The 25,556-nt window shown below is 47.8% G+C and overlaps 1 protein-coding gene across 5 annotated transcripts in view; it reads left to right on the forward strand.

Annotated features, from left to right (window-relative positions):
* ripor1 (RHO family interacting cell polarization regulator 1) overlaps positions 1–25,556 on the forward strand; it is a 450,995-nt gene that overhangs the window by 400,596 nt on the left and 24,843 nt on the right. For all 5 annotated transcript variants that reach the window (XM_072518311.1, XM_072518310.1, XM_072518312.1 and 2 more), the window contains 3 exons: positions 4,059–4,198; positions 8,451–8,619; positions 23,734–23,869. In XM_072518311.1, the coding sequence (XP_072374412.1) occupies positions 4,059–4,198; positions 8,451–8,619; positions 23,734–23,869 (445 nt within the window). The remainder of the gene's footprint in view (positions 1–4,058; positions 4,199–8,450; positions 8,620–23,733; positions 23,870–25,556) is intronic.

Here is a 25,556-nt window from a genome sequence, read left to right on the forward strand (position 1 = left end):
AATGTGGACCATTTTCTGTATCACGAGAGCCTCCATTCAACAAAGACAGATATAGGTGATGAATTGCTTCCAACGTGACAGCTCCGCCTTCTCGGCCAACTGAGGAAAAGAGCATGATGTGTGTAGGCTGTTGGCTGAAACACAGATATATTCCATGGTAGTTACAGGTGTCTTATTGCCGTTATAGCTTTAATACTGACTATTTTCCCTCCTCCAGCCCTGCTTATTCCCCAGCCCCTGCCAACATTATCCCATCCTCTTTCCCTCCCTCCTCCCCTCCATTATTCACAAGCTCAGAAGGTGATTGGGAAACTATTGTTCCAAACGAGGTTACAAGATTTACAATTTCATCTCTCTGCCCTTGAGAGGCAAGTGGTTCATGTTGTGTGTGCATATTCTCAAACAGGTCAAGGATGCTGGGAAAAATGCACTCCCCTCTACCCGGCTCTGTCCACTTCACTCTCCTCATAATGTGTGGCTAAAGCATCACAGAACACTTACAGAAAAAACATTAAGGAGATTTCCATTTGGCGTTAATAGCTCATCTGCTATCCAGTGAGAGGCTTGAGCAGGGTCAGCTGGAGATGACTGCAGACCGGATATTATACCAGTTGTGGATTCTAGGAATTGGAGCAAGAGTCCCCACTGGTCTGCCGTGGGCTGTTCAGTAAGTTTTAACTGAAGCAGTGGGAGGAATTGGGACAGTGGTTAATTAATATGTCACCTAGGTTAGAGGCAATAAAAAAATACTTGGGATGTCATGGCCTCTTGAGAAATTGCAGCCCTTGTGTTAAGGATCAAGTGAGTGGGTGTGAACGTTTCAGACTGAATGGTGCCCTGAAATTCTAAGCCGTAGAGTCACAAATGAAACTCCAGCTGCTGGAGTATAACTAGTTACCACTTTGTTACAAAGGAACTCCAGCAATTATTCCTTTATTCTTTGCATTTCCTCCCATCCCTTTACAATATGATGGCAGTTGGAAAGGGATGACGCCGGGATCAAGAGAATGAGCCAGGCATTTTCCAATGCCTGAGGTATCCCGTGGGATCCTGAAATGTCTGTCTCTGCCTCGGGGAGTTCCAGGGAATTGAAAATGACTTTCTTCCACTTCGGAGTGATGGGTTTTGAGATTAAGTCCAATACACGATCTGCACACTGCCTCATGCAGGACAGGTGGTGCTTGGAGGGTTGGGTGGATAGATCGGTTGGAGATTTGTGTACTCCCTTCGACACCTCGACTTGGCATCTACACATTCCTGACAAAGTGTCTCAATGTGTGTTACCTTGCCAGATGAGTCATCCCCATTTTGGACTGTCACAAGCCAGGGTCTCCGATGAGTCGACAGGGATGTTTGACCTCTTCAGGGATGCTTTGAGGACACCCCCAAAGTATTTCCGTTTTCCTCCTGGGAGTCTCCTGCCATGACCAAGTAGAGCAGTTGTTTCGGGAATTCGGAACGTACTGCAGCTGATTGGGTTGGGAGTGCCTGACATGTGAAACACTGAGATTGGAACTTTCATGTTCTTCCTCTGCTTCTTTCTGTGCAGATAACCCTGTTAGAAAGTGGTGGTCTGCCTTCTGTACTCGGACAAAACAGGAGAACTCAACGGGGCCTTGCTCTTCATTTCTCTATTTCCCCACCACAAAGGGCCATGTCATATAAAGATGTTCCACCTACAGCAACTGTGCAGTCAAGAAATAGGCAGAAGTCCCCACCTTTGATGTTGGTTGAGAGGAGCAATGAAGAGTGCGCTTCAAACCCAAGCTACCCACATGGGCAGTCTGAAATGAAACTAAAAATCACTTTGGTTCCAGATTTCCGGTAACTACGTGTTGTGAAGTGCTTTTCAGTGACTGAGGCACAAATGTTGCTTCTGGCATTCTCAAAAAATATTAGGGCTGGTCAGATGTGGTGTGAAATGGACCTATTGAGAAGCTGGCGGTGGGTGAGGAGAGTAAGCTCAAGAAGCTGGTTTAGGAAGAGTATAGTTTTAACGCCTTCTCATTTGGGATCACCCCATGATTCAGTCCTAGAACTATGATAAAACCAACGCCTACTTTTTATCGTCTTGAGCGCGGTGCATTGTATGAGGTGGCTTGTGACTGGGTTTATTATCCCTTATTCTAAGCGGGGCTTTGGTTATCATCCAGTGTCCTGCAGTTCAGATTGTCAGGACCCCAAAATGTTGGAGTTCGTGAACAAATTCTAGCTGATCCTCATTGTACAATGCTGTAGTGGAATATTCATTTTTCATTTGATTTTGGGACTGTGGGTGACATGGGCGGAGCTGGATTTATCACTTGTCAGTAGTTGGGACTAAAGGTGATATGAGGCAAGTGAGTAGTGAGGGACTGGATGTAAACCAGAGCTGTTGTGGGTGTTAGATACCCGTTCCTGAAGGACACACTGCTGCATTCATTTTCTGATTCCTACAAACAGTGAACAATTTTCCCTCACTGGTCTGGTAGTGGGAATTGAGGTCTGAGCTACCGGTCCAGTACCAAAACCACGTGGCAACCAAATACCAATGCGAGCTACATGTTGAGCGAGAGACGTGTAATAAGAGGTGGATGGTGCCCATGTGAGTGGTTGCTTTTATTTGGTGATGGCTTTTGGACGTAGTACTTCCTGATCATTGGCCATCTAATTCCTCAATAAAGCTGCTGCAGTTTTGGTGGTGGGTGTTGATCAGTTTGTGTTGCTGATGCCAGTAAATCATCAACCCTGACTGCTGCCAACAGACTGGTTGCCAACACGAGAGACACCAATCAGAAACATCCTGGAAAATGAGTCTCATGGTGGGTTGCAGGTTACGATTGCAAATGAGTGCTGGCTCTGCCTGAAACCTGACATTCAATGAGCTTTCTTTGCAGTAATCAGTACTCTTTGAAGTCCTGCTACAGGGCTAGATATCTAATTGATATTGTTTGTTAGTCTGAAGTACATTAATTAGTATCGGAGAGAAATTGCCCCATCGTTAGTGGAGTGTGGGTGCTGTTAACTGATGAGTATTTTGTAGGAATGGGCAGTTAACCAGCATTGGGATTTAGAAGATAGCAGTCCACCAAGCTCTCTTGCTGTTTTTGATTTATGTTTGGATTATTGGTTAGCAACCCAACCACTACCCTGTATTATCCAGTCCCTGTTTTCTGTGGCTTTTCTTTATGCATTTCCCATCCATTATTATTATGCCCTTCATTTCCTGTATTATCCAGTCCCTGTTTTCTGTGGCTTTTCTTTATGCATTTCCCATCCATTATTATTATGCCCTTCATTTTTGTCTATTGGAGTGCTTTTCAAATTTAACAAGCCTTTCCTTTTTTACGGAGTAACTTTTATTCAAGAAGCTAGTGAGGTTTCCTCAATCAATAATGGAGGGAAACCAAACGTTGCTTTTTAAGAGGAGTTTTGTCGTGATTAGCGTGGAATTGGTCGAGCCTAATCCAGCATCGCCACCTACTGCCAGAATATTGTGTGACGGCTGTGAGGAAGTGAGAGGGAGAGACAGCAGCAATTTTCAGAGATGTTTGTTATCTGGCTGTGTACTGGGAGGATTAAAGTGTCTTTATCAGCTGTAGTACTGACCATAACACGGTGACTGTGAATACAGAGCATGGCAATCCATTGTAAGTGGACCTGATCTCAGTAGTTCGGATCGGAGATCTTCATTTCAACCCTTTTTAAAAAGGCCATTTTGTCGAATCCCAATTCATGTAGTAGCAAGTTGAAGATCAGAAACCAAATTGATCCTTAATTGTGCTAGATTTCAATCCAACTTTGTCTCAATAAATTGAATGATTTTAACTAGATTTCCTCCTTGGACTTGCAGCCCACCTCTGAAATGTTAAGTAAGGAAGGTTAAGGGGAAGCTACTTTCCTGGAGTCAGATTATTTTAGTGATTAAATGGCTTCCATTAAAATGACCCTTGGGCTGTGGGACACTTGGTCATTTTAACTTCCATTTAAAGTACCTTCCATAATGGCTCACAAATGATGTAAGATTAGTCGGATAAAGTATTTATATTTGCTGAATATAGAGTGTTGTCTTTTTGCAGCAGAGGCAGGGTGTAAACAGGAGCAGAGCATCAAGTATCAGCCTGACTGTTGAACATGCACTGGAGAGCTTCGACTTTCTCAACACATCCGACATGGAGGATTCGGAATTCTCAGAAGACGAGGCAGAGAAGATGGGAAGGTATGACCTATTTCTTGTGGCAAGTCCAGCAAACTGAAATCATAGAAATTTGCAGCACACAAAGAGGCCATCGTGCTCCTGCTGGCTCTTTGAAAAAGTAGCCACTTCCTCGCTTTTTGCCCACAACCCTGCAAATCCCCCTTTGATTAACTGTCCTGCTTCCTTTTGAAGTGATTTGTGGAATCAGCTTCCACTGCCTTTTACAGGTAGAATGTTCCAGATCCCAAGAATGTTTCTCCTCATTGCCCCTCCAGATTTTTGCCATCAATTTAAAATCTAACCTTTGGTATTGACTCACTCACTGGAGAAAACAGCTTTTCTCAGTCAAGACCTTCCCACCATTTTGTAAATCTCTATTAGGTCAACCGTTAATCATCCCTGCTCCAAGGAGAACAGTCCTAATATTCCCAACCAATCCTCATAACTGAAGGTTAGCATCTCTGGTAAACCTCCCCTAGAGCCTTTCTATTGCACTTGCATCTTTGCTCAAGTGGTGTCCAGAATCATCCACAATACCTCAGCAGAGGCCTAAGCAGTGATTTATAAGGTTTTAGCTTTTATTATTTTTATATTCCATTCCTCAAAACCATATCCTTTTAACCATCTTACCAATTTGCCATGCCATTTTTAAGGAATTGTGAATGTGGACACTAAGATGTCTCTGCTCATCTACACTTTTCAAAATTGTGCATTTAAGTGTTCTGATTTCTTGCACTTCATCCTCTGTTTTAATTGCTCCACCATTGGTGGCTGTTCTTCAGCTGTTAGGTCCTAACCTAGCAATTTCCTCCCTAAAACTTTCCACCTCTCTATCCTCCTTTGAGACGATCCTTAAAACCTGACCATTGAGCCTAGCCGTTGACCTATCTGCTTCAACATCTACTTATGTGGCCCAATGTCAATGTTAGTCATCGGATGCTCCTGTGAAGTATCTTTGGGACATTTGCCTATGTTAAAGGCACTATCAAGTCAGCCATGCCTCAGTTGCTAGCACTCTTGCCTCTGAGTCACAAGGTTGGATGTTCAAGTCCCACTTCAGGGCTTGAGCACAATGATCTTTGCTGACACGTGACAGTAGTAATCTGTCTGACACTACCTCGGCAGTACTGAGGGTGTGCTCCATTGTCGGAGGTGCCACCTTTCAGATGAGATGCTAAACCATGGATCCCAGCTGCCTGCTCATGTGGATGTAAAAAGATCCCACATTATTATTTTGTAGAAGAGCAGTGGAGTTATCCACCGTGACTTGACCAATATTTGTCCCTCAGTCAACATTACAAACCAACAGGTTTTCTGTTCGTTATCCCATTGCTACTTGTTGGAGTTATATGTGTCCAAATTAGCTAACATGTTTTCTACATTACAACAATGACTATCCTTCAAAGAGTACATCATTGGCTGTAAAGCATTATATAAATGCAAGTATTTTTACATAAAAGCTTGTTGTAGGTTGTGATGGTATACATACATACGAACACATGAATGAGGAGCATTAGTAATCTATTTAGTCCTAAAGCCTGCTCCACCACTCAATAGGATCATGTCTAATCTGATTGTGGCCTCAACTCCACGTTTTCCTATTTTCCTTAACCTTTGACTCCCTTGTAGGCAAGAATCTATCATTCTCTGCCTTAAACATATTCATTGATCCTGCCTCCACAGCTCTCTGAGAAAGAGGGTTCCAAAGATTAACCACCCTCTGAGAGAGAAACATTCTTCTCATTTCTGTCTTAATTGGGAGACCCCTGATGTTTAAATTGTATCCCCAAGTTCTATTATTTTTTGGCAGTAGGGTGGCAGTATCTCATTGAAGAGTCTATGCCTCATCCACCTTGTAGGAGGAGGCAGTTTTAAAAATATTTTTTATTCTCCTTTTTCACATTTTCTCTCAGATTTACACCCACCAACAATAATCAGTAACAAATATGTCAATCCCCATATCAATAACAACGATCCCATTCTCCCACCAAACCCTAAACATTAGCCCGCATGTTCACACAAACAAATGACAGAAAGGAATTAGGGATCACACATAGTCGCCATTAACACACACAGTCCCCCGCCCCCAACCCTCCCACCCACACGCCCCAACTAATGTTCGATGTTATCCAGTTCTTGAAAGTGCATAATGAATAATGCCCATGAATTGTAAAACCCCTCCATCCTTCCCCTCAGTTCAAACTTAACCTTCTCAAGAGTCAAGAATTCCAACAGGTCCCCCCACCACGCCAGGGCACAGGGTGGAGAGGTTGCTCTCTAACCTATCAGGATCTGCCTTTGGGCGATCAACGAGGCGAAGGCTACAACATCTGCCCCCGCACCCATTTCCAACCCTGGCTAGTCCGACACCCCAAATATGGCCTCCCAGGGGCCCAGGTCCAGTTACACGTGCACCACTTTAGAAATTACCCTAAAAACCTCCTTCTAGTAATCTTCTAGCATTGGACAGGACTAAAGCATATGAATGTGATTAGCGGGCCTCCCGCCCGCAACGTTCACACACATCTTCTACTCCTTCAAAGAATCGGCTCATCCTCGCCCTCGTGAGGTGTGCTCTGTATACCACCTTCAGCTGTACCAGCCCCAACCTCGCGCACGAGGTGGAGGCATTTACTCTCCGGAGCACCTCACACCAGAACCCCTCCTGCATAACCTCTCCCAACTCTTCCTCCCACTTTGCTTTGATCCCTGCCAGTGGTGTCTTCTCCTCGTCCAAAATAGTTCCGTACATCGCTGACACTACCCCCTTCTCCAGTCCCCCTGTCGTCAGCACCTCCTCCAGCAATGTGGAGGCCGGCTCCACCGGAAAGCTCTGTATCTCCTTTCTGGCAAAATCACGAACCTGCATGATTCTAAACATTTCCCCCTGCTCCAGCCCATACTTAGCTTCCAGCTCCTTCAATCCTGCAAACCGACCCCTAAGAAACAAATCTTTTAGTGTCTTAACCCTTCTCCTCCCATTTCTGAAAATTTCCATCCCACCTCCCTGGCTCAAATCTGTGGTTCCCCCGAATCGGCATTTCCCTTGACCCTGCCCCCAACCCGAAGTGTTGGCAAAACTGCCTCCAGATTTTCAATGAAGCTATTATTACCAGACTCCCTGAGTACTTCCCCGGGGCTATCGGGAGCGGCGCTGTTGCAAGTGCTTTCAATCCCGACCCCCTGCACAAACTCTCCTCCATTCTGACCCACTGGGAATCAACCCCTCTTACCCAGCTCTGCACCTTCTCCACATTCGCCGCCCAGTGGTAATACATCAGATTCGGAAGACACAAACCCCTGCCTTCCCCCCTGTAGCAGCACCTTTATAACTCTGGCCGCCTTCCCTCCCCATATGAACAAAGTAATCCTTCCCTCAATCTCACTGAAAAAAGCCTTTGGCAGGAAAATCGGTAGGCATTGAAAAATAAACAGAAATCGTGGCAACACGTTCATTTTAACCGCCTGTACCCGACCCGCCAGTGACAGAGGGAGACCATCCCACCTTCCCACCTTGCCAGATCAGCTTTCAGTCTCCCCACCAAACTAGAAATGTTTTACCTGCAGAGCCTCCACCCACCCCCCACTCCCCACCCCCCACTCCTGGGCAACCTGCGCTCCCAGGTACCTAAAGTGAGTCCCTGCCCTATGGAATGGCAGCCCCCCACCCCCGGCCGAGACACCACAAAATACTCACTCTTGTCTAGATTTAGTTCAGGAGGAGGCAGTTTGCCTGGGATATGGAATCCGTGTCATTTGGAATTCGACAGTTGAAATGCATGTCCCAGGTATTTGATGAAGCCATCACCAAGGAAGAGAGCAGACAATTGAAAATTACCATCACATCATGTCAGATCCTGCCTCCTGCCAAAACTAAGTCTAGGGTGGGAAGGCCCATGGTCGGCCTTCCCGCGCTACGGCCAATTGAGGCCCCTAAATTGGCAATGACTGCAAGGGCCTCAATCCACTGTCACTAGGGTTAACCTAGTGATGGGCAGGACTTTCACCACACGGGGAGCAGGGAATGCAAACCACCCTTGTGGTCTTGTAAGGAGGGGTCCTTTGTTCTAAGGCACTAAACCGCCCCCCCCCCACCCCATTCTGCTGAGTCCCCTATATCATCACCACCACTCCGTGAAACACCTTCCACCATTACTTGTCCCTGGCCTTGTGAGACAGGTGTGGAAAGATCAGTTTGTCTGTGTGCCTCCTAAATGGGTAAGTGAAGCAGTCTCGAGCTATTGTCGTGACTTTATATCTGCTTCTCCGGCAGGCATAGCAGTCGAGCACGTGGACTTGCTGCGGGACCCAGCGAAGCATTAACGGAGGATACTGGAGTCGGCAGTGGCTCCGAAGGGAGTCCGGTTCCAATGACAACAGGGAATGAACACTTGGACCAGGTTCTGATTGTACACTTGAATAACTGCAGCAGACTTTTACTGGTAAACATCAGTCAGATTCTTACATTATCTGCAGTGTGATAGTTACTGAAACTGTGGGCACACCACAAAGCTCTGTGTTAAAATAGCTCAGTGCTCATTTATGCTGACAAACAGCATAAACGGTGTGTGTGAGGTAGGTTGTGTTAAAGTACAGTGACAGGAGTTTCATTCTGCTTTCCGACACACTGGGAGACAGTTTGTGAAAGGGGATTGATAGATGTCTGTAAAAAATCCTGCTGAAACTTGGGTTTTGAAACCCCCCAGAAAATGCTGGAAAATCTCAGCAGGTCTCAAAGCTTTGACAAAGGGTCATCTGGACTCGAAACGTTAGCTCTTTTATCTCCCTACAGATGCTACCAGACCTGCTGAGATTTTCCAGCATTTTCTTTTTGGTTTCAGATTCCAGCATCCGCAGTAATTTGCTTATATACTTGAAACTTGGGTTTTGATCTACATGATCTAAAGTGAGTTGGTGTTTAATTCCGACATAACAGCACATAAATCATAGAGTACCTATAGTGTAGATGGAGGCCATTCGGCCTATGGAGTCTGCACCGACCCTCTGCATCCTACCTAGCGTCACGCTCCCACCCGTTCACAGTAACCCCAACTAACCTTTTGGACACGACAAAACCTGCATATGTTTGGACTGGGAGGAAACCAGAGCACTTGGAGGAACCCACTCAGACATGGGGAGAAAGTGCAAATTCCACACAGTCACCCGAAGTTGGAATTGAGCCCAGTCCCTGGCGCGGTGAGGCAGCAGTGCTAGCCACTGTGCCGACTAGAGCAAATTAAAGCTTCAGATGGGAAGACTGGGGTTAAATTATACTTCATTTAACAATTATTTACAAATCAAAGGAGCCCAGCTCCTTCGGTGGAAGTTCACATAAGATAATGCAGCATTGAACCATTAAATTAGTACCTACTAGAAATTGATATATCTAGCAGTATTGCCTAATCAAGTAGAAGTTTATCAACAGACGTCCAGAAATGACAAATGCAGCACCTGCTGGATAGAGTGAATTTTGACTCTGACTGGAGGAAGGAGAGTGCAGTACCTGCTGTGTGGAATCTGTATTCACTGACTGGAGGGAGGAGAGTGCAGTACCTGCTGTGTGGAATCTGTATTCACTGACTGGAGGAAGGAGAGTGCAGTACCTGCTGTGTGGAATCTGTATTCACTCTGACTGGAGGGAGGAGAGTGCAGTACCTGCTGTGTGGAATCTGTATTCACTCTGACTGGAGGGAGGAGAGTGCAGTACCTGCTGTGTGGAATCTGTATTCACTGACTGGAGGAAGGAGAGTGCAGTACCTGCTGTGTGGAATCTGCATTCACTGACTGGAGGAAGGAGAGTGCAGTACCTGCTGTCTGGAATCTGTATTCACTGACTGGAGGGAGGAGAGTGCAGTACCTGCTGTGTGGAATCTGCATTCACTGACTGGAGGGAGGAGAGTGCAGTACCTGCTGTGTGGAATCTGTACTCACTCTGACTGGAAGGAGGAGAGTGCAGTGCCTGCTGTGTGGAATCTGTATTCACTGACTGGAAGGAGGAGAGTGCAGTGCCTGCTGTGTGGAATCTGTATTCACTGACTGGAGGGAGGAGAGTGCAGTACTTTCTGTGTGGAATCTGTATTCACTGACTGGAGGGAGGAGAGTGCAGTACCTTCTGTGTGGAATCTGTATTCACTGACTGGACGGAGGAGAGTGCAGTGCCTGCTGTGTGGAATCTGTATTCACTGACTGGAAGGAGGAGAGTGGAGTATCTGCTGTGTGGAATCTGTATTCACTGACTGGAGGGAGGAGAGTGCAGTACCTCCTGTGTGGAATCTGTATTCACTGACTGGAGGGAGGAGAGTGCAGTACCTGCTGTGTGGAATCTGTATTCACGCTGACTGGACGGAGGAGAGTGCAGTACCTGCTGTGTGGAATCTGTATTCACTCTGGAGGGAGGGGAGTGCAGTACCTGCTGTGTGGAATCTGTATTCACTGACTGGAGGGAGGAGAGTGCAGTGCCTGCTGTGTGGAATCTGTATTCACTCTGGCTGGAGGGAGGAGAGTGCAGTGCCTGCTGTTTGGAATCTGTATTCACTGACTGGAGGGAGGAGGGTGCTGTGCCTGCTGTGTGGAATTCGTACTCACTCTGACTGGAGGGAGGAGAATGCAGTACCTGCTGTGTGGAATCTGTATTCACTCTGACTGGAGGGAGGACAGTGCAGTGCCTGCTGTGTGGAATCTGTATTCACTCTGACTGGGGCGAGGAGAGTGCAGTGCCTGCTGTGTGGAATCTGTATTCACTCTGATTGGAGGGAGGAGAGTGCAGTGCCTGCTGTGTGGAATCTGTATTCACTGATTGGAGGGAGGAGAGTGCAGTACCTGCTGTGCGGAATCTGCATTCACTGAGGGAGGAGAGTGCAGTACCTGCTGTGTGGAATCTGTACTCACTCTGACTGGAAGGAGGAGAGTGGAGTATCTGCTGTGTGGAATCTGTATTCACTGACTGGAAGGAGGAGAGTGCAGTGCCTGCTGTGTGGAATCTGTGTTCACTGACTGGAAGGAGGAGAGTGCAGTGCCTGCTGTGTGGAATCTGTATTCACTGACTGGGGCGAGGAGAGTGCAGTGCCTGCTGTGTGGAATCTGTATTCACTGACTGGAGGGAGGAGAGTGCAGTACCTTCTGTGTGGAATCTGTATTCACTGACTGGAAGGAGGAGAGTGCAGTACCTGCTGTGTGGAATCTGTATTCACTGACTGGAGGGAGGAGAGTGCAGTACCTTCTGTGTGGAATCTGTATTCACTGACTGGAAGGAGGAGAGTGCAGTACCTGCTGTGTGGAATCTGTATTCACTGACTGGAGGGAGGAGAGTGCAGTACCTGCTGTGTGGAATCTGTATTCACTGACTGGAAGGAGGAGAGTGCAGTGCCTGCTGTGTGGAATCTGTATTCACTGACTGGAGGGTGGAGAGTGCAGTACCTTCTGTGTGGAATCTGTATTCACTGACTGGAGGGAGGAGAGTGCAGTACCTTCTGTGTGGAATCTGTATTCACTGACTGGAAGGAGGAGAGTGCAGTGCCTGCTGTGTGGAATCTGTATTCACTGACTGGAAGGAGGAGAGTGCAGTACCTGCTGTGTGGAATCTGTATTCACTGACTGGAGGGAGGAGAGTGCAGTACCTGCTGTGTGGAATCTGTATTCACTGACTGGAGGGAGGAGAGTGCAGTACCTGCTGTGTAGAATCTGTATTCACTGACTGGAGGGAGGAGAGTGCAGTTCCTGCTGTGTGGAATCTGTATTCACGCTGACTGGAGGGAGGAGAGTGCAGTACCTGCTGTGTGGAATCTGTATTCACTCAGACTGGAGGGAGGGGAGTGCAGTACCTGCTGTGTGGAATCTGTATTCACTGACTGGAGGGAGGAGAGTGGAGTATCTGCTGTGTGGAACCTGTATTCACTCTGATTGGTGGGAGGAGAGTGCAGTGCCTGCTGTGTGGAATCTGCATTCACTGACTGGAGAGAGGAGAGTGCAGTACCTGCTGTGTGGAATCTGTATTCACTGACTGGAGGGAGGAGAGTGCAGTACCTGCTGTGTGGAATCTGTATTCACTGACTGGAGGGAGGAGAGTGCAGTACCGGCTGTGTGGAATCCGTATTCACTGACTGGAGGGAGGAGAGTGCAGTACCTGCTGTGTAGAATCTGTATTCACTGACTGGAGGGAGGAGAGTGCAGTACCTGCTGTGTGGAATCTGTATTCACTCTGACTGGAGGGAGGAGAGTGCAGTACTTGCTGTGTGGAATCTGTATTCACTCTGATTGGAGGGAGGAGAGTGCAGTACCTGCTGTGTGGAATCTGTATTCACTGACTGGAGGGAGGAGAGTGCAGTACCTGCTGTGTGGAACCTGTATTCACTGACTGGAGGGAGGAGAGTGCAGTGCCTGCTGTGAGGAATCTGTATTCACTCTGACTGGAGGGAGGAGAGTGCAGTACCGTCTGTGTGGAATCAGTACTCACTCTGACTGGAGGGAGGAGAGTGCAGTACCTGCTGTGTGGAATCTGTATTCACTGACTGGAGGGAGGAGAGTGCAGTACCTGCTGTGTGGAACCTGTATTCACTGACTGGAGGGAGGAGAGTGCAGTGCCTGCTGTGTGGAATCTCTATTCACTCTGACTGGAGGGAGGAGGGTGCAGTACCTGCTTTGTGGAATCTGTATTCACTCTGACTGGAGGGAGGAGAGTGCAGTGCCTGCTGTGTGGAATCTGTATTCACTCTGATTGGAGGGAGGAGGGTGCAGTGCCTGCTGTGTGGAATCTGTATTCACTGACTGGAGGGAGGAGAGTGCAGTACCTGCTGTGTGGAATCTGTATTCACTCTGACTGGAGGGAGGAGAGTGCAGTACCTTCTGTGTGGAATCAGTACTCACTCTGACTGGAGGGAGGAGAGTGCAGTACCTGCTGTGTGGAATCTGTATTCACTGACTGGAGGGAGGAGGGTGCAGTACCTGCTGTGTCGAATCTGTATTCACTGACTGGAGGGAGGAGAGTGCAGTACCTTCTGTGTGGAATCTGTATTCACTGACTGGACGGAGGAGAGTGCAGTGCCTGCTGTGTGGAATCTGTATTCACTGACTGGAAGGAGGAGAGTGGAGTATCTGCTGTGTGGAATCTGTATTCACTGACTGGAGGGAGGAGAGTGCAGTACCTCCTGTGTGGAATCTGTATTCACTGACTGGAGGGAGGAGAGTGCAGTACCTGCTGTGTGGAATCTGTATTCACGCTGACTGGACGGAGGAGAGTGCAGTACCTGCTGTGTGGAATCTGTATTCACTCTGGAGGGAGGAGAGTGCAGTACCTTCTGTGTGGAATCTGTATTCACTGACTGGAGGGAGGAGAATGCAGTACCTGCTGTGTGGAATCTGTATTCACTCTGACTGGAGGGAGGACAGTGCAGTGCCTGCTGTGTGGAATCTGTATTCACTGACTGGAGGGAGGAGAATGCAGAACCTGCTGTGTGGAATCTGTATTCACTCTGACTGGAGGGAGGACAGTGCAGTGCCTGCTGTGTGGAATCTGTATTCACTCTGACTGGGGCGAGGAGAGTGCAGTACCTGCTGTGTGGAATCTGTATTCACTCTGATTGGAGGGAGGAGAGTGCAGTGCCTGCTGTGTGGAATCTGCATTCACTGAGGGAGGAGAGTGCAGTACCTGCTGTGTGGAATCTGTACTCACTCTGACTGGAAGGAGGAGAGTGGAGTATCTGCTGTGTGGAATCTGTATTCACTGACTGGAAGGAGGAGAGTGCAGTGCCTGCTGTGTGGAATCTGTGTTCACTGACTGGAAGGAGGAGAGTGCAGTGCCTGCTGTGTGGAATCTGTATTCACTGACTGGGGCGAGGAGAGTGCAGTGCCTGCTGTGTGGAATCTGTATTCACTGACTGGAGGGAGGAGAGTGCAGTACCTTCTGTGTGGAATCTGTATTCACTGACTGGAAGGAGGAGAGTGCAGTACCTGCTGTGTGGAATCTGTATTCACTGACTGGAGGGAGGAGAGTGCAGTACCTGCTGTGTGGAATCTGTATTCACTGACTGGAAGGAGGAGAGTGCAGTGCCTGCTGTGTGGAATCTGTATTCACTGACTGGAGGGTGGAGAGTGCAGTACCTTCTGTGTGGAATCTGTATTCACTGACTGGAGGGAGGAGAGTGCAGTACCTTCTGTGTGGAATCTGTATTCACTGACTGGAAGGAGGAGAGTGCAGTGCCTGCTGTGTGGAATCTGTATTCACTGACTGGAAGGAGGAGAGTGCAGTACCTGCTGTGTGGAATCTGTATTCACTGACTGGAGGGAGGAGAGTGCAGTACCTGCTGTGTGGAATCTGTATTCACTGACTGGAGGGAGGAGAGTGCAGTACCTGCTGTGTAGAATCTGTATTCACTGACTGGAGGGAGGAGAGTGCAGTTCCTGCTGTGTGGAATCTGTATTCACGCTGACTGGAGGGAGGAGAGTGCAGTACCTGATGTGTGGAATCTGTATTCACTCTGACTGGAGGGAGGGGAGTGCAGTACCTGCTGTGTGGAATCTGTATTCACTGACTGGAGGGAGGAGAGTGGAGTATCTGCTGTGTGGAACCTGTATTCACTCTGATTGGTGGGAGGAGAGTGCAGTGCCTGCTGTGTGGAATCTGCATTCACTGACTGGAGAGAGGAGAGTGCAGTACCTGCTGTGTGGAATCTGTATTCACTGACTGGAGGGAGGAGAGTGCAGTACCTTCTGTGTGGAATCAGTACTCACTCTGACTGGAGGGAGGAGAGTGCAGTACCTGCTGTGTGGAATCTGTATTCACTGACTGGAGGGAGGAGAGTGCAGTACCTGCTGTGTGGAATCTGTATTCACTTACTGGGAGGAGGAGAGTGCAGTACCTTCTGTGTGGAATCTGTATTCACTGACTGGAGGGAGGAGAGTGCAGTACCTGCTGTGTGGAACCTGTATTCACTGACTGGAGGGAGGAGAGTGCAGTGCCTGCTGTGTGGAATCTGTATTCACTCTGACTGGAGGGAGGAGGGTGCAGTACCTGCTTTGTGGAATCTGTATTCACTCTGACTGGAGGGAGGAGAGTGCAGTGCCTGCTGTGTGGAATCTGTATTCACTCTGATTGGAGGGAGGAGGGTGCAGTGCCTGCTGTGTGGAATCTGTATTCACTGACTGGAGGGAGGAGAGTGGAGTATCTGCTGTGTGGAACCTGTATTCACTCTGATTGGTGGGAGGAGAGTGCAGTGCCTGCTGTGTGGAATCTGCATTCACTGACTGGAGAGAGGAGAGTGCAGTACCTGCTGTGTGGAATCTGTATTCACTGACTGGAGGGAGGAGAGTGCAGTACCTGCTGTGTGGAATCTGTATTCACTGACTGGAGGGAGGAGAGTGCAGTACCGGCTGTGTGGAATCCGTATTCACTGACTGGAGGGAGGAGAGTGCAGTACCTGCTGTGTAGAATCTGTATTCACTGACTGGAGGGAGGAGAGTGCAGTACCTGCTGTGTGGAATCTGTATTCACTGACTGGAGGGAGGAGAGTGCAGTACCGGCTGTGTGGAATCCGTATTCACTGACTGGAGGGAGGAGAGTGCAGTACCTGCTGTGTAGAATCTGTATTCACTGACTGGAGGGAGGAGAGTGCAGTACCTGCTGTGTGGAATCTGTATTCACTCTGACTGGAGGGAGGAGAGTGCAGTACTTGCTGTGTGGAATCTGTATTCACTCTGATTGGAGGGAGGAGAGTGCAGTACCTGCTGTGTGGAATCTGTATTCACTGACTGGAGGGAGGAGAGTGCAGTACCTGCTGTGTGGAACCTGTATTCACTGACTGGAGGGAGGAGAGTGCAGTGCCTGCTGTGAGGAATCTGTATTCACTCTGACTGGAGGGAGGAGAGTGCAGTACCGTCTGTGTGGAATCAGTACTCACTCTGACTGGAGGGAGGAGAGTGCAGTACCTGCTGTGTGGAATCTGTATTCACTGACTGGAGGGAGGAGAGTGCAGTACCTGCTGTGTGGAACCTGTATTCACTGACTGGAGGGAGGAGAGTGCAGTGCCTGCTGTGTGGAATCTCTATTCACTCTGACTGGAGGGAGGAGGGTGCAGTACCTGCTTTGTGGAATCTGTATTCACTCTGACTGGAGGGAGGAGAGTGCAGTGCCTGCTGTGTGGAATCTGTATTCACTCTGATTGGAGGGAGGAGGGTGCAGTGCCTGCTGTGTGGAATCTGTATTCACTGACTGGAGGGAGGAGAGTGCAGTACCTGCTGTGTGGAATCTGTATTCACTCTGACTGGAGGGAGGAGAGTGCAGTACCTTCTGTGTGGAATCAGTACTCACTCTGACTGGAGGGAGGAGAGTGCAGTACCTGCTGTGTGGAATCTGTATTCACTGACTGGAGGGAGGAGGGTGCAGTACCTGCTGTGTCGAATCTGTATTCACTGACTGGAGGGAGGAGAGTGCAGTACCTTCTGTGTGGAATCTGTATTCACTGACTGGACGGAGGAGAGTGCAGTGCCTGCTGTGTGGAATCTGTATTCACTGACTGGAAGGAGGAGAGTGGAGTATCTGCTGTGTGGAATCTGTATTCACTGACTGGAGGGAGGAGAGTGCAGTACCTCCTGTGTGGAATCTGTATTCACTGACTGGAGGGAGGAGAGTGCAGTACCTGCTGTGTGGAATCTGTATTCACGCTGACTGGACGGAGGAGAGTGCAGTACCTGCTGTGTGGAATCTGTATTCACTCTGGAGGGAGGAGAGTGCAGTACCTTCTGTGTGGAATCTGTATTCACTGACTGGAGGGAGGAGAATGCAGTACCTGCTGTGTGGAATCTGTATTCACTCTGACTGGAGGGAGGACAGTGCAGTGCCTGCTGTGTGGAATCTGTATTCACTGACTGGAGGGAGGAGAATGCAGTACCTGCTGTGTGGAATCTGTATTCACTCTGACTGGAGGGAGGACAGTGCAGTGCCTGCTGTGTGGAATCTGTATTCACTCTGACTGGGGCGAGGAGAGTGCAGTACCTGCTGTGCGGAATCTGTATTCACTCTGATTGGAGGGAGGAGAGTGCAGTGCCTGCTGTGTGGAATCTGCATTCACTGAGGGAGGAGAGTGCAGTACCTGCTGTGTGGAATCTGTACTCACTCTGACTGGAAGGAGGAGAGTGGAGTATCTGCTGTGTGGAATCTGTATTCACTGACTGGAAGGAGGAGAGTGCAGTGCCTGCTGTGTGGAATCTGTGTTCACTGACTGGAAGGAGGAGAGTGCAGTGCCTGCTGTGTGGAATCTGTATTCACTGACTGGGGCGAGGAGAGTGCAGTGCCTGCTGTGTGGAATCTGTATTCACTGACTGGAGGGAGGAGAGTGCAGTACCTTCTGTGTGGAATCTGTATTCACTGACTGGAAGGAGGAGAGTGCAGTACCTGCTGTGTGGAATCTGTATTCACTGACTGGAGGGAGGAGAGTGCAGTACCTGCTGTGTGGAATCTGTATTCACTGACTGGAAGGAGGAGAGTGCAGTGCCTGCTGTGTGGAATCTGTATTCACTGACTGGAGGGTGGAGAGTGCAGTACCTTCTGTGTGGAATCTGTATTCACTGACTGGAGGGAGGAGAGTGCAGTACCTTCTGTGTGGAATCTGTATTCACTGACTGGAAGGAGGAGAGTGCAGTGCCTGCTGTGTGGAATCTGTATTCACTGACTGGAAGGAGGAGAGTGCAGTACCTGCTGTGTGGAATCTGTATTCACTGACTGGAGGGAGGAGAGTGCAGTACCTGCTGTGTGGAATCTGTATTCACTGACTGGAGGGAGGAGAGTGCAGTACCTGCTGTGTAGAATCTGTATTCACTGACTGGAGGGAGGAGAGTGCAGTTCCTGCTGTGTGGAATCTGTATTCACGCTGACTGGAGGGAGGAGAGTGCAGTACCTGATGTGTGGAATCTGTATTCACTCTGACTGGAGGGAGGGGAGTGCAGTACCTGCTGTGTGGAATCTGTATTCACTGACTGGAGGGAGGAGAGTGGAGTATCTGCTGTGTGGAACCTGTATTCACTCTGATTGGTGGGAGGAGAGTGCAGTGCCTGCTGTGTGGAATCTGCATTCACTGACTGGAGAGAGGAGAGTGCAGTACCTGCTGTGTGGAATCTGTATTCACTGACTGGAGGGAGGAGAGTGCAGTACCTTCTGTGTGGAATCAGTACTCACTCTGACTGGAGGGAGGAGAGTGCAGTACCTGCTGTGTGGAATCTGTATTCACTGACTGGAGGGAGGAGAGTGCAGTACCTGCTGTGTGGAATCTGTATTCACTTACTGGGAGGAGGAGAGTGCAGTACCTTCTGTGTGGAATCTGTATTCACTGACTGGAGGGAGGAGAGTGCAGTACCTGCTGTGTGGAACCTGTATTCACTGACTGGAGGGAGGAGAGTGCAGTGCCTGCTGTGTGGAATCTGTATTCACTCTGACTGGAGGGAGGAGGGTGCAGTACCTGCTTTGTGGAATCTGTATTCACTCTGACTGGAGGGAGGAGAGTGCAGTGCCTGCTGTGTGGAATCTGTATTCACTCTGATTGGAGGGAGGAGGGTGCAGTGCCTGCTGTGTGGAATCTGTATTCACTGACTGGAGGGAGGAGAGTGGAGTATCTGCTGTGTGGAACCTGTATTCACTCTGATTGGTGGGAGGAGAGTGCAGTGCCTGCTGTGTGGAATCTGCATTCACTGACTGGAGAGAGGAGAGTGCAGTACCTGCTGTGTGGAATCTGTATTCACTGACTGGAGGGAGGAGAGTGCAGTACCTGCTGTGTGGAATCTGTATTCACTGACTGGAGGGAGGAGAGTGCAGTACCGGCTGTGTGGAATCCGTATTCACTGACTGGAGGGAGGAGAGTGCAGTACCTGCTGTGTAGAATCTGTATTCACTGACTGGAGGGAGGAGAGTGCAGTACCTGCTGTGTGGAATCTGTATTCACTCTGACTGGAGGGAGGAGAGTGCAGTACTTGCTGTGTGGAATCTGTATTCACTCTGATTGGAGGGAGGAGAGTGCAGTACCTGCTGTGTGGAATCTGTATTCACTGACTGGAGGGAGGAGAGTGCAGTACCTGCTGTGTGGAACCTGTATTCACTGACTGGAGGGAGGAGAGTGCAGTGCCTGCTGTGTGGAATCTGTATTCACTCTGACTGGAGGGAGGAGAGTGCAGTACCTTCTGTGTGGAATCAGTACTCACTCTGACTGGAGGGAGGAGAGTGCAGTACCTGCTGTGTGGAATCTGTATTCACTGACTGGAGGGAGGAGAGTGCAGTACCTGCTGTGTGGAATCTGTATTCACTTACTGGGAGGAGGAGAGTGCAGTACCTTCTGTGTGGAATCTGTATTCACTGACTGGAGGGAGGAGAGTGCAGTACCTGCTGTGTGGAACCTGTATTCACTGACTGGAGGGAGGAGAGTGCAGTGCCTGCTGTGTGGAATCTGTATTCACTCTGACTGGAGGGAGGAGAGTGCAGTACCTGCTGTGTGGAATCTGTATTCACTTACTGGGAGGAGGAGAGTGCAGTACCTTCTGTGTGGAATCTGTATTCACTGACTGGAGGGAGGAGAGTGCAGTACCTGCTGTGTGGAACCTGTATTCACTGACTGGAGGGAGGAGAGTGCAGTGCCTGCTGTGTGGAATCTGTATTCACTCTGACTGGAGGGAGGAGGGTGCAGTACCTGCTTTGTGGAATCTGTATTCACTCTGACTGGAGGGAGGAGGGTGCAGTGCCTGCTGTGTGGAATCTGTATTCACTGACTGGAGGGAGGAGAGTGCAGTACCTGCTGTGTGGAACCTGTATTCACTGACTGGAGGGAGGAGAGTGCAGTGCCTGCTGTGTGGAATCTGTATTCACTCTGACTGGAGGGAGGAGGGTGCAGTACCTGCTTTGTGGAATCTGTATTCACTCTGACTGGAGGGAGGAGAGTGCAGTACCTGCTGTGTGGAATCTGTATTCACTGACTGGAGGGAGGAGGGTGCAGTACCTGCTGTGTGGAATCTGTATTCACTGACTGGAGGGAGGAGAGTGCAGTACCTGCTGTGTGGAATCTGTATTCACTGACTGGAGGGAGGAGAGTGCAGTACCTGCTGTGTGGAATCTGTATTCACTGACTGGAGGGAGGAGAGTGCAGTACCTGCTGTGTGGAATCTGTATTCACTGACTGGAGGGAGGAGAGTGCAGTACCTGCTGTGTGGAATCTGTATTCACTGACTGGAGGGAGGAGAGTGCAGTGCCTGCTGTGTGGAATCTGTATTCACTGACTGGAGGGAGGAGGGTGCAGTACCTGCTGTGTGGAATCTGTATTCACTGACTGGAGGGAGGAGAGTGCAGTACCTGCTGTGTGGAATCTGTATTCACTGACTGGAGGGAGGAGAGTGCAGTACCTGCTGTGTGGAATCTGTATTCACTGACTGGAGGGAGGAGAGTGCAGTGCCTGCTGTGTGGAATCTGTATTCACTGACTGGAGGGAGGAGAGTGCAGTGCCTGCTGTGTGGAATCTGTATTCACTCTGATTGGAGGGAGGAGAGTGGAGTATCTGCTGTGTGGAATCTGTATTCACTCTGATTGGAGGGAGGAGAGTGGAGTATCTGCTGTGTGGAATCTGTATTCACTCTGATTGGAGGGAGGAGGGTGCAGTGCCTGCTGTGTGGAATCTGTACTCACTCTGACTGGAGGGAGGAGAGTGCAGTGCCTGCTGTGTGGAATCTATTCACTCTGACTGGCTACAGTTCGTGAACCAGCTTCCTTTGTTATAGAACAGCGCACTTAATTATACAATATTAAATTGGATTTCTGCAGCACTATTTATTTTATTAACTTGTCTGTCCATTGATAGCCCCAGTTGATTAATGTAAGGAGACCAGGGCTGAATAAGTGTATCCAAATACGTGTTCCAGTTTGGAGTTCACTGCATCCTCTCTGTATCGGTCCTGTAGTACTGCTTTCAGTCAGCTGATGGCACTGAAGCACGTTAAATCAATTTCAAACGTCATTTCACCCTTTGCAACACGACTATCTATGGAGAGTAACATCGTGCTGCAGAAACTGATTGAAAATATAATTCACAATGTGGTTTTTACTTTTTATGGCTGATCTATAATCAAAACAATTTTCCTTTGGAATGGAATGACCAAAATGGGGTGATCTGAATGAAGGAAATCAAAGTGAAAAATGAGGCTTGCTGGATAAGTAATGGTATGTTAATGATGCACATAGTTTTATGACAAAGCAACCAGCAGCAAGCTCTGACAATTCGAGATCTGTCACACGATGCAAATCTCCAGAATTTGCTGGTAGATTTACTCCACTCGCCATGTCATTTGCATAAACAGCATCTCGCATTTACCTCCCTGTTATCTTTAATAACTTGTTGGAATTACACATTAATTACCCATCAAACACATGTTAAGTTTGGTAATTACGGGTCTATAAGTGCCTTTTCGCAATGTGGTGATTGTTGAAGCATAGCAATCAACCTCTCTAGCCCAGAATGGAAATCTCATTCCTTTGTGTAGCTATTTTGTTAGATTTTAAAAATGTTATTTATTTTCTTTTTCTTTGGTTTTTCTTCTATCTCTCTCGTAATCCAATCTTTCTTACTGTCTACATTTCTCTTACTTATTCGAATAGACTATGATTCATTTTCCTTCTCCTTAAAGATCAGTAGCTTATGCTGATGGTTCACTAAACCCCCAGTTGCCCTGGCCATGCCATTATCAGCCAGCATTTTCGTCAAGTTACACTGCTAAATTTCTTTGAGCTGATGATTGCAAAAATTAGTCTATAATGAGCTGCCCTGCTCCAGCCAGGCCCAGTGGGGTCTATGATTCAAATCCTGTGCCTAATTTGAGGATTAAATTGGAATTGGGTTTTGCCACCATAACATCTTCCAGGTTTTGTCCCACTTTGGATGTCAACCTTTGCTCTGGTGACATTCTCGCCGCTGAGTCAGAAGGTTGTGAATTCAAGATCCACTCCAGTGGCTTCGGCACATAACCCAGTTCAGTATCACGGCGGCGCTACAGCACAGTGGTTAGCACTGTTGCTTCACAGCGCCAGGGTCCCAGCTTCGATTCCGACTTGGGTCACTCCCTGTGTCTGCATGGCTTTCCACCGGGTGCTCCGGTTTCCTCCCACAAGTTCCCAAAGATGTGCTGTTAGGTGAATTGGACATTCTGAATTCTCCCTCTGTGTATCCGAACCGGTGCCGGAATGTGACAACTAGGGGCTTTTCACAGTAACTTCATTGCAATGTTGATGTAAGCCTACTTGTGACAATAAAGATTATTATTATGATGTTTGGCAAGATGATCATTATCAGAGGCACCATCTTTTCCATGAGACGTTAAACCTAGAAATGTCTGCACTCTTGGGTAGATGGAAAAGCTCCTATGGTAGTATTTTGAAGAAGAGCAGGGGAGTTCTCTTAATGTCCTGGCAAATATTTTCCCACTAGATGCATTACAGGTTGAGCATCCCTTATCCAGAAAATTCTAAAATCCGCACTATTTTTTCAAGTGTAGATGTCACGAATGGGAAATCCCACAAAGCACCCAGGCGATGCATAATTCCCAACGTGCGCCTAACCTAAGCAGTTCCCAAAGCGCTTTGCACATGCGCAGTATATTCCGAAATCTGAACAACTCCAGTTTTTGGAGAAAACCTTGGCGAGAGGAATTAAATTTTGATCTGCCTGATTCAGAGTCCACAATTCTCCCACAGTAAGATAGATTGAGATCTGTATGTTTATTTTCATGTTGTTTAATGGGAAATGGAGTTGTAGTGTTTAAGGTGTAATTGTAAGCTGTTCTTTTCAGGTGCGAAGTTAAAAAAGTTTAATATTGTAGTCATAATAAAGTTTAGTTTTAAATGTACCAAATCCCTATTTCTTCATACAATCACTCCTGGAGCAAATCATTCTTTCTCCATAGTCTTACAAATAGACTAAAATATTGGGGTTTCAGTCCAATATCCTAGCCATTGCTGGGGTCTGGTCTGCAATTGTAATAACTTGTTTATTCCCATGTTCTCCTGGCTGGCCTCTCATCTTCCAGAAATACGTGCTCATCCGAAACTTTGCTGCCTGTATCTTTAAACTTGCTTCTAGGATCATTCACTGGTCAGCCTTGTTTTGGCTGACCTTCATGTGCGTTCTGTTCAATAACACGTTAATTTTAAAATCCTCATTTTTGGTTCAAATCCCTCCATGGCCTCATCCCTTCCTATTTCTGTAACCATGTCCAACTCTAACAGCCTCATTGATACAGGCGTTCCAACTGATCTGGCTTCCTGCATGTCCCTGATTTTCATTGCTCCACTCGAGGTAATGCTTTCAGCTGCCTTGCAATTCCCTCCCTAAACCTCTCCACTTAAGATGCCCCTTAAAAGTACCTCTTTGATCAAGCTTTTGGTCATAACTCCTGATATCGCCACCTTCTCTGTGTTAAAAATATATTATTTATAATGTTCTTGTTAAGCACCTTAAGAGCATTTTATTGACTTAAATGTATTATATACATATAAGTTGTCCAATCTTTTCTATACACATCAACACCAATATTTTGTGTTGCAGCAACTGGGTATCTATGGACCACTGCGATGCCGAGAGATCTATGCACTGGACAAGCTTCTGAGGGAGGCCCATGTTCTAAAGGTAGTCGCCAGACTGAGTGAGGAGAAATCTGGGAACATAAGCACTGCCGAGGAGGGTGAGTGAGCCGTCTCAATTGAAACATCACCCAACATTAGTGCACTGGCTCATTGTAGCCTATTCCCGTTCCACACCGTCTGATTTCCTTTTCCAATTACAAGGGAGAAATTAGAATGTGTAATGGTAATTGGATGGTAGAATTCTTGCCTTTTTGAGTCGGGAAGTTATGGGTTCAAGTCTCACTTCAGAGACTTGAGCAAAAAATTCCAGGCTGTCGCTCCGCAATGCTGAAGGCAAACAATGCTGTTGGAGGTCACTTCTTTTGAATGGGATGTTAAACCAAAGCCCAAAATATCCGTCGGTGGATGCAATTAATCCGATGGAACTGTTCGAAGAAGAGCTGGGGAATTATCCCCAGTGTACTGGCCAATATTTATATCACAGCATGTATTTCATAGAATCATAGAAAACTTACAGCACAGAAGGAGGCCATTCGGCCCATCTTGTCCACCCCAGCCCTAGGACACCCAGATACCTTTTCTAATCCCACCTTCCTGCACCTGGTCCATAGCCCTGTAGCTTAGAGCACTAAGGTGCAGATCCAGGTACCCTTTAAAAGAGTTTAGGATCTCTGCCTCCACCACCAACTCGGGCAGTGAATTACAGACTCCCACTACCCCCTGCGTAAAAAAGTTTGTACGCGCGTCTCAGCTACACCTTCTGCCACTTATCTTTAATCTATGTACACTGGTTCTAGAATTCTCCACCAGGGAAAACAATTTTATCCTGTTCACCTTATCTCTTTCCCTCATAATTTTGTACATCTCAATTAAGTCACCCCTCAGCCTTCTTTATTCCAAGGAAAATAATCCCAACCTATCCAATCTCTCCTCGTAGCTACACTTTTCTAGCCCTGGCAACATTCTTGTAAACCTCCTCTGCACTCTCCAGATCAATAATGTGGTGACCAGAACTGCGCCCAATGTACCAGTTGTGGCCTCACCAGTGCTTTATACAATTCTAACATTATATCCTTACTTTAATAATCTATACCTCTGCCAATGTAGGAGAGCATTCCATATGCTTTCTTAACAACCTTGTCTACTTGAACTGCTGCCTTTGGGGATCTGTGTATCTGTACACCAAGATCTCTGACTTAATTTGCCCCTCTTAGTATGTTTCCGTTTATAGTGTGCTCCCTACAACTAGTCCGCCTCCCTAAATGCATGACCTCACACTTCTCTGTGTTAAAATCCATCTGCCATTTTAACGCCCACTCCACCAATCCATCTTTATCGGTTTGAAGATTATAACTATCCTCTCCACTGCTCACTACTCAGCCAATCTTTGTGTCATCTGCAAATTTCCCAATCATGCTCCCCACGTTCCCATCCAAATCGTTAATGTATAACACAAACAGTAAGAGTCCCAACACCGAGCCCTGTGGAACACCATTTGAAACAACTTTTCAATTGCAAGGGCAGCCATCGACCATTACCCTTTGTTTCCTAATACATTTTATCCAGTTTGCCACATTGCCCTGTATCCCATGGGCTTTCACTTTCTTGACCAATCTGCCATGTGGGACTTTGTCAACGCCTTGCTAAATTCCATGTACACCATATCCACTGCAGTACCTTCATCAACCCTTCTTATCACTTCAGCAGTAATGGTCAGCAAAAGAGTAGCGGTAATGGTCAGCAAATGAATACGCTTCCAGATGGAGAAGGTGGTGGCAGAAAAGG

This window comes from Scyliorhinus torazame, chromosome 10 (genome assembly GCF_047496885.1).
Source record: "Scyliorhinus torazame isolate Kashiwa2021f chromosome 10, sScyTor2.1, whole genome shotgun sequence".
Lineage (NCBI taxonomy): Eukaryota > Metazoa > Chordata > Chondrichthyes > Carcharhiniformes > Scyliorhinidae > Scyliorhinus > Scyliorhinus torazame.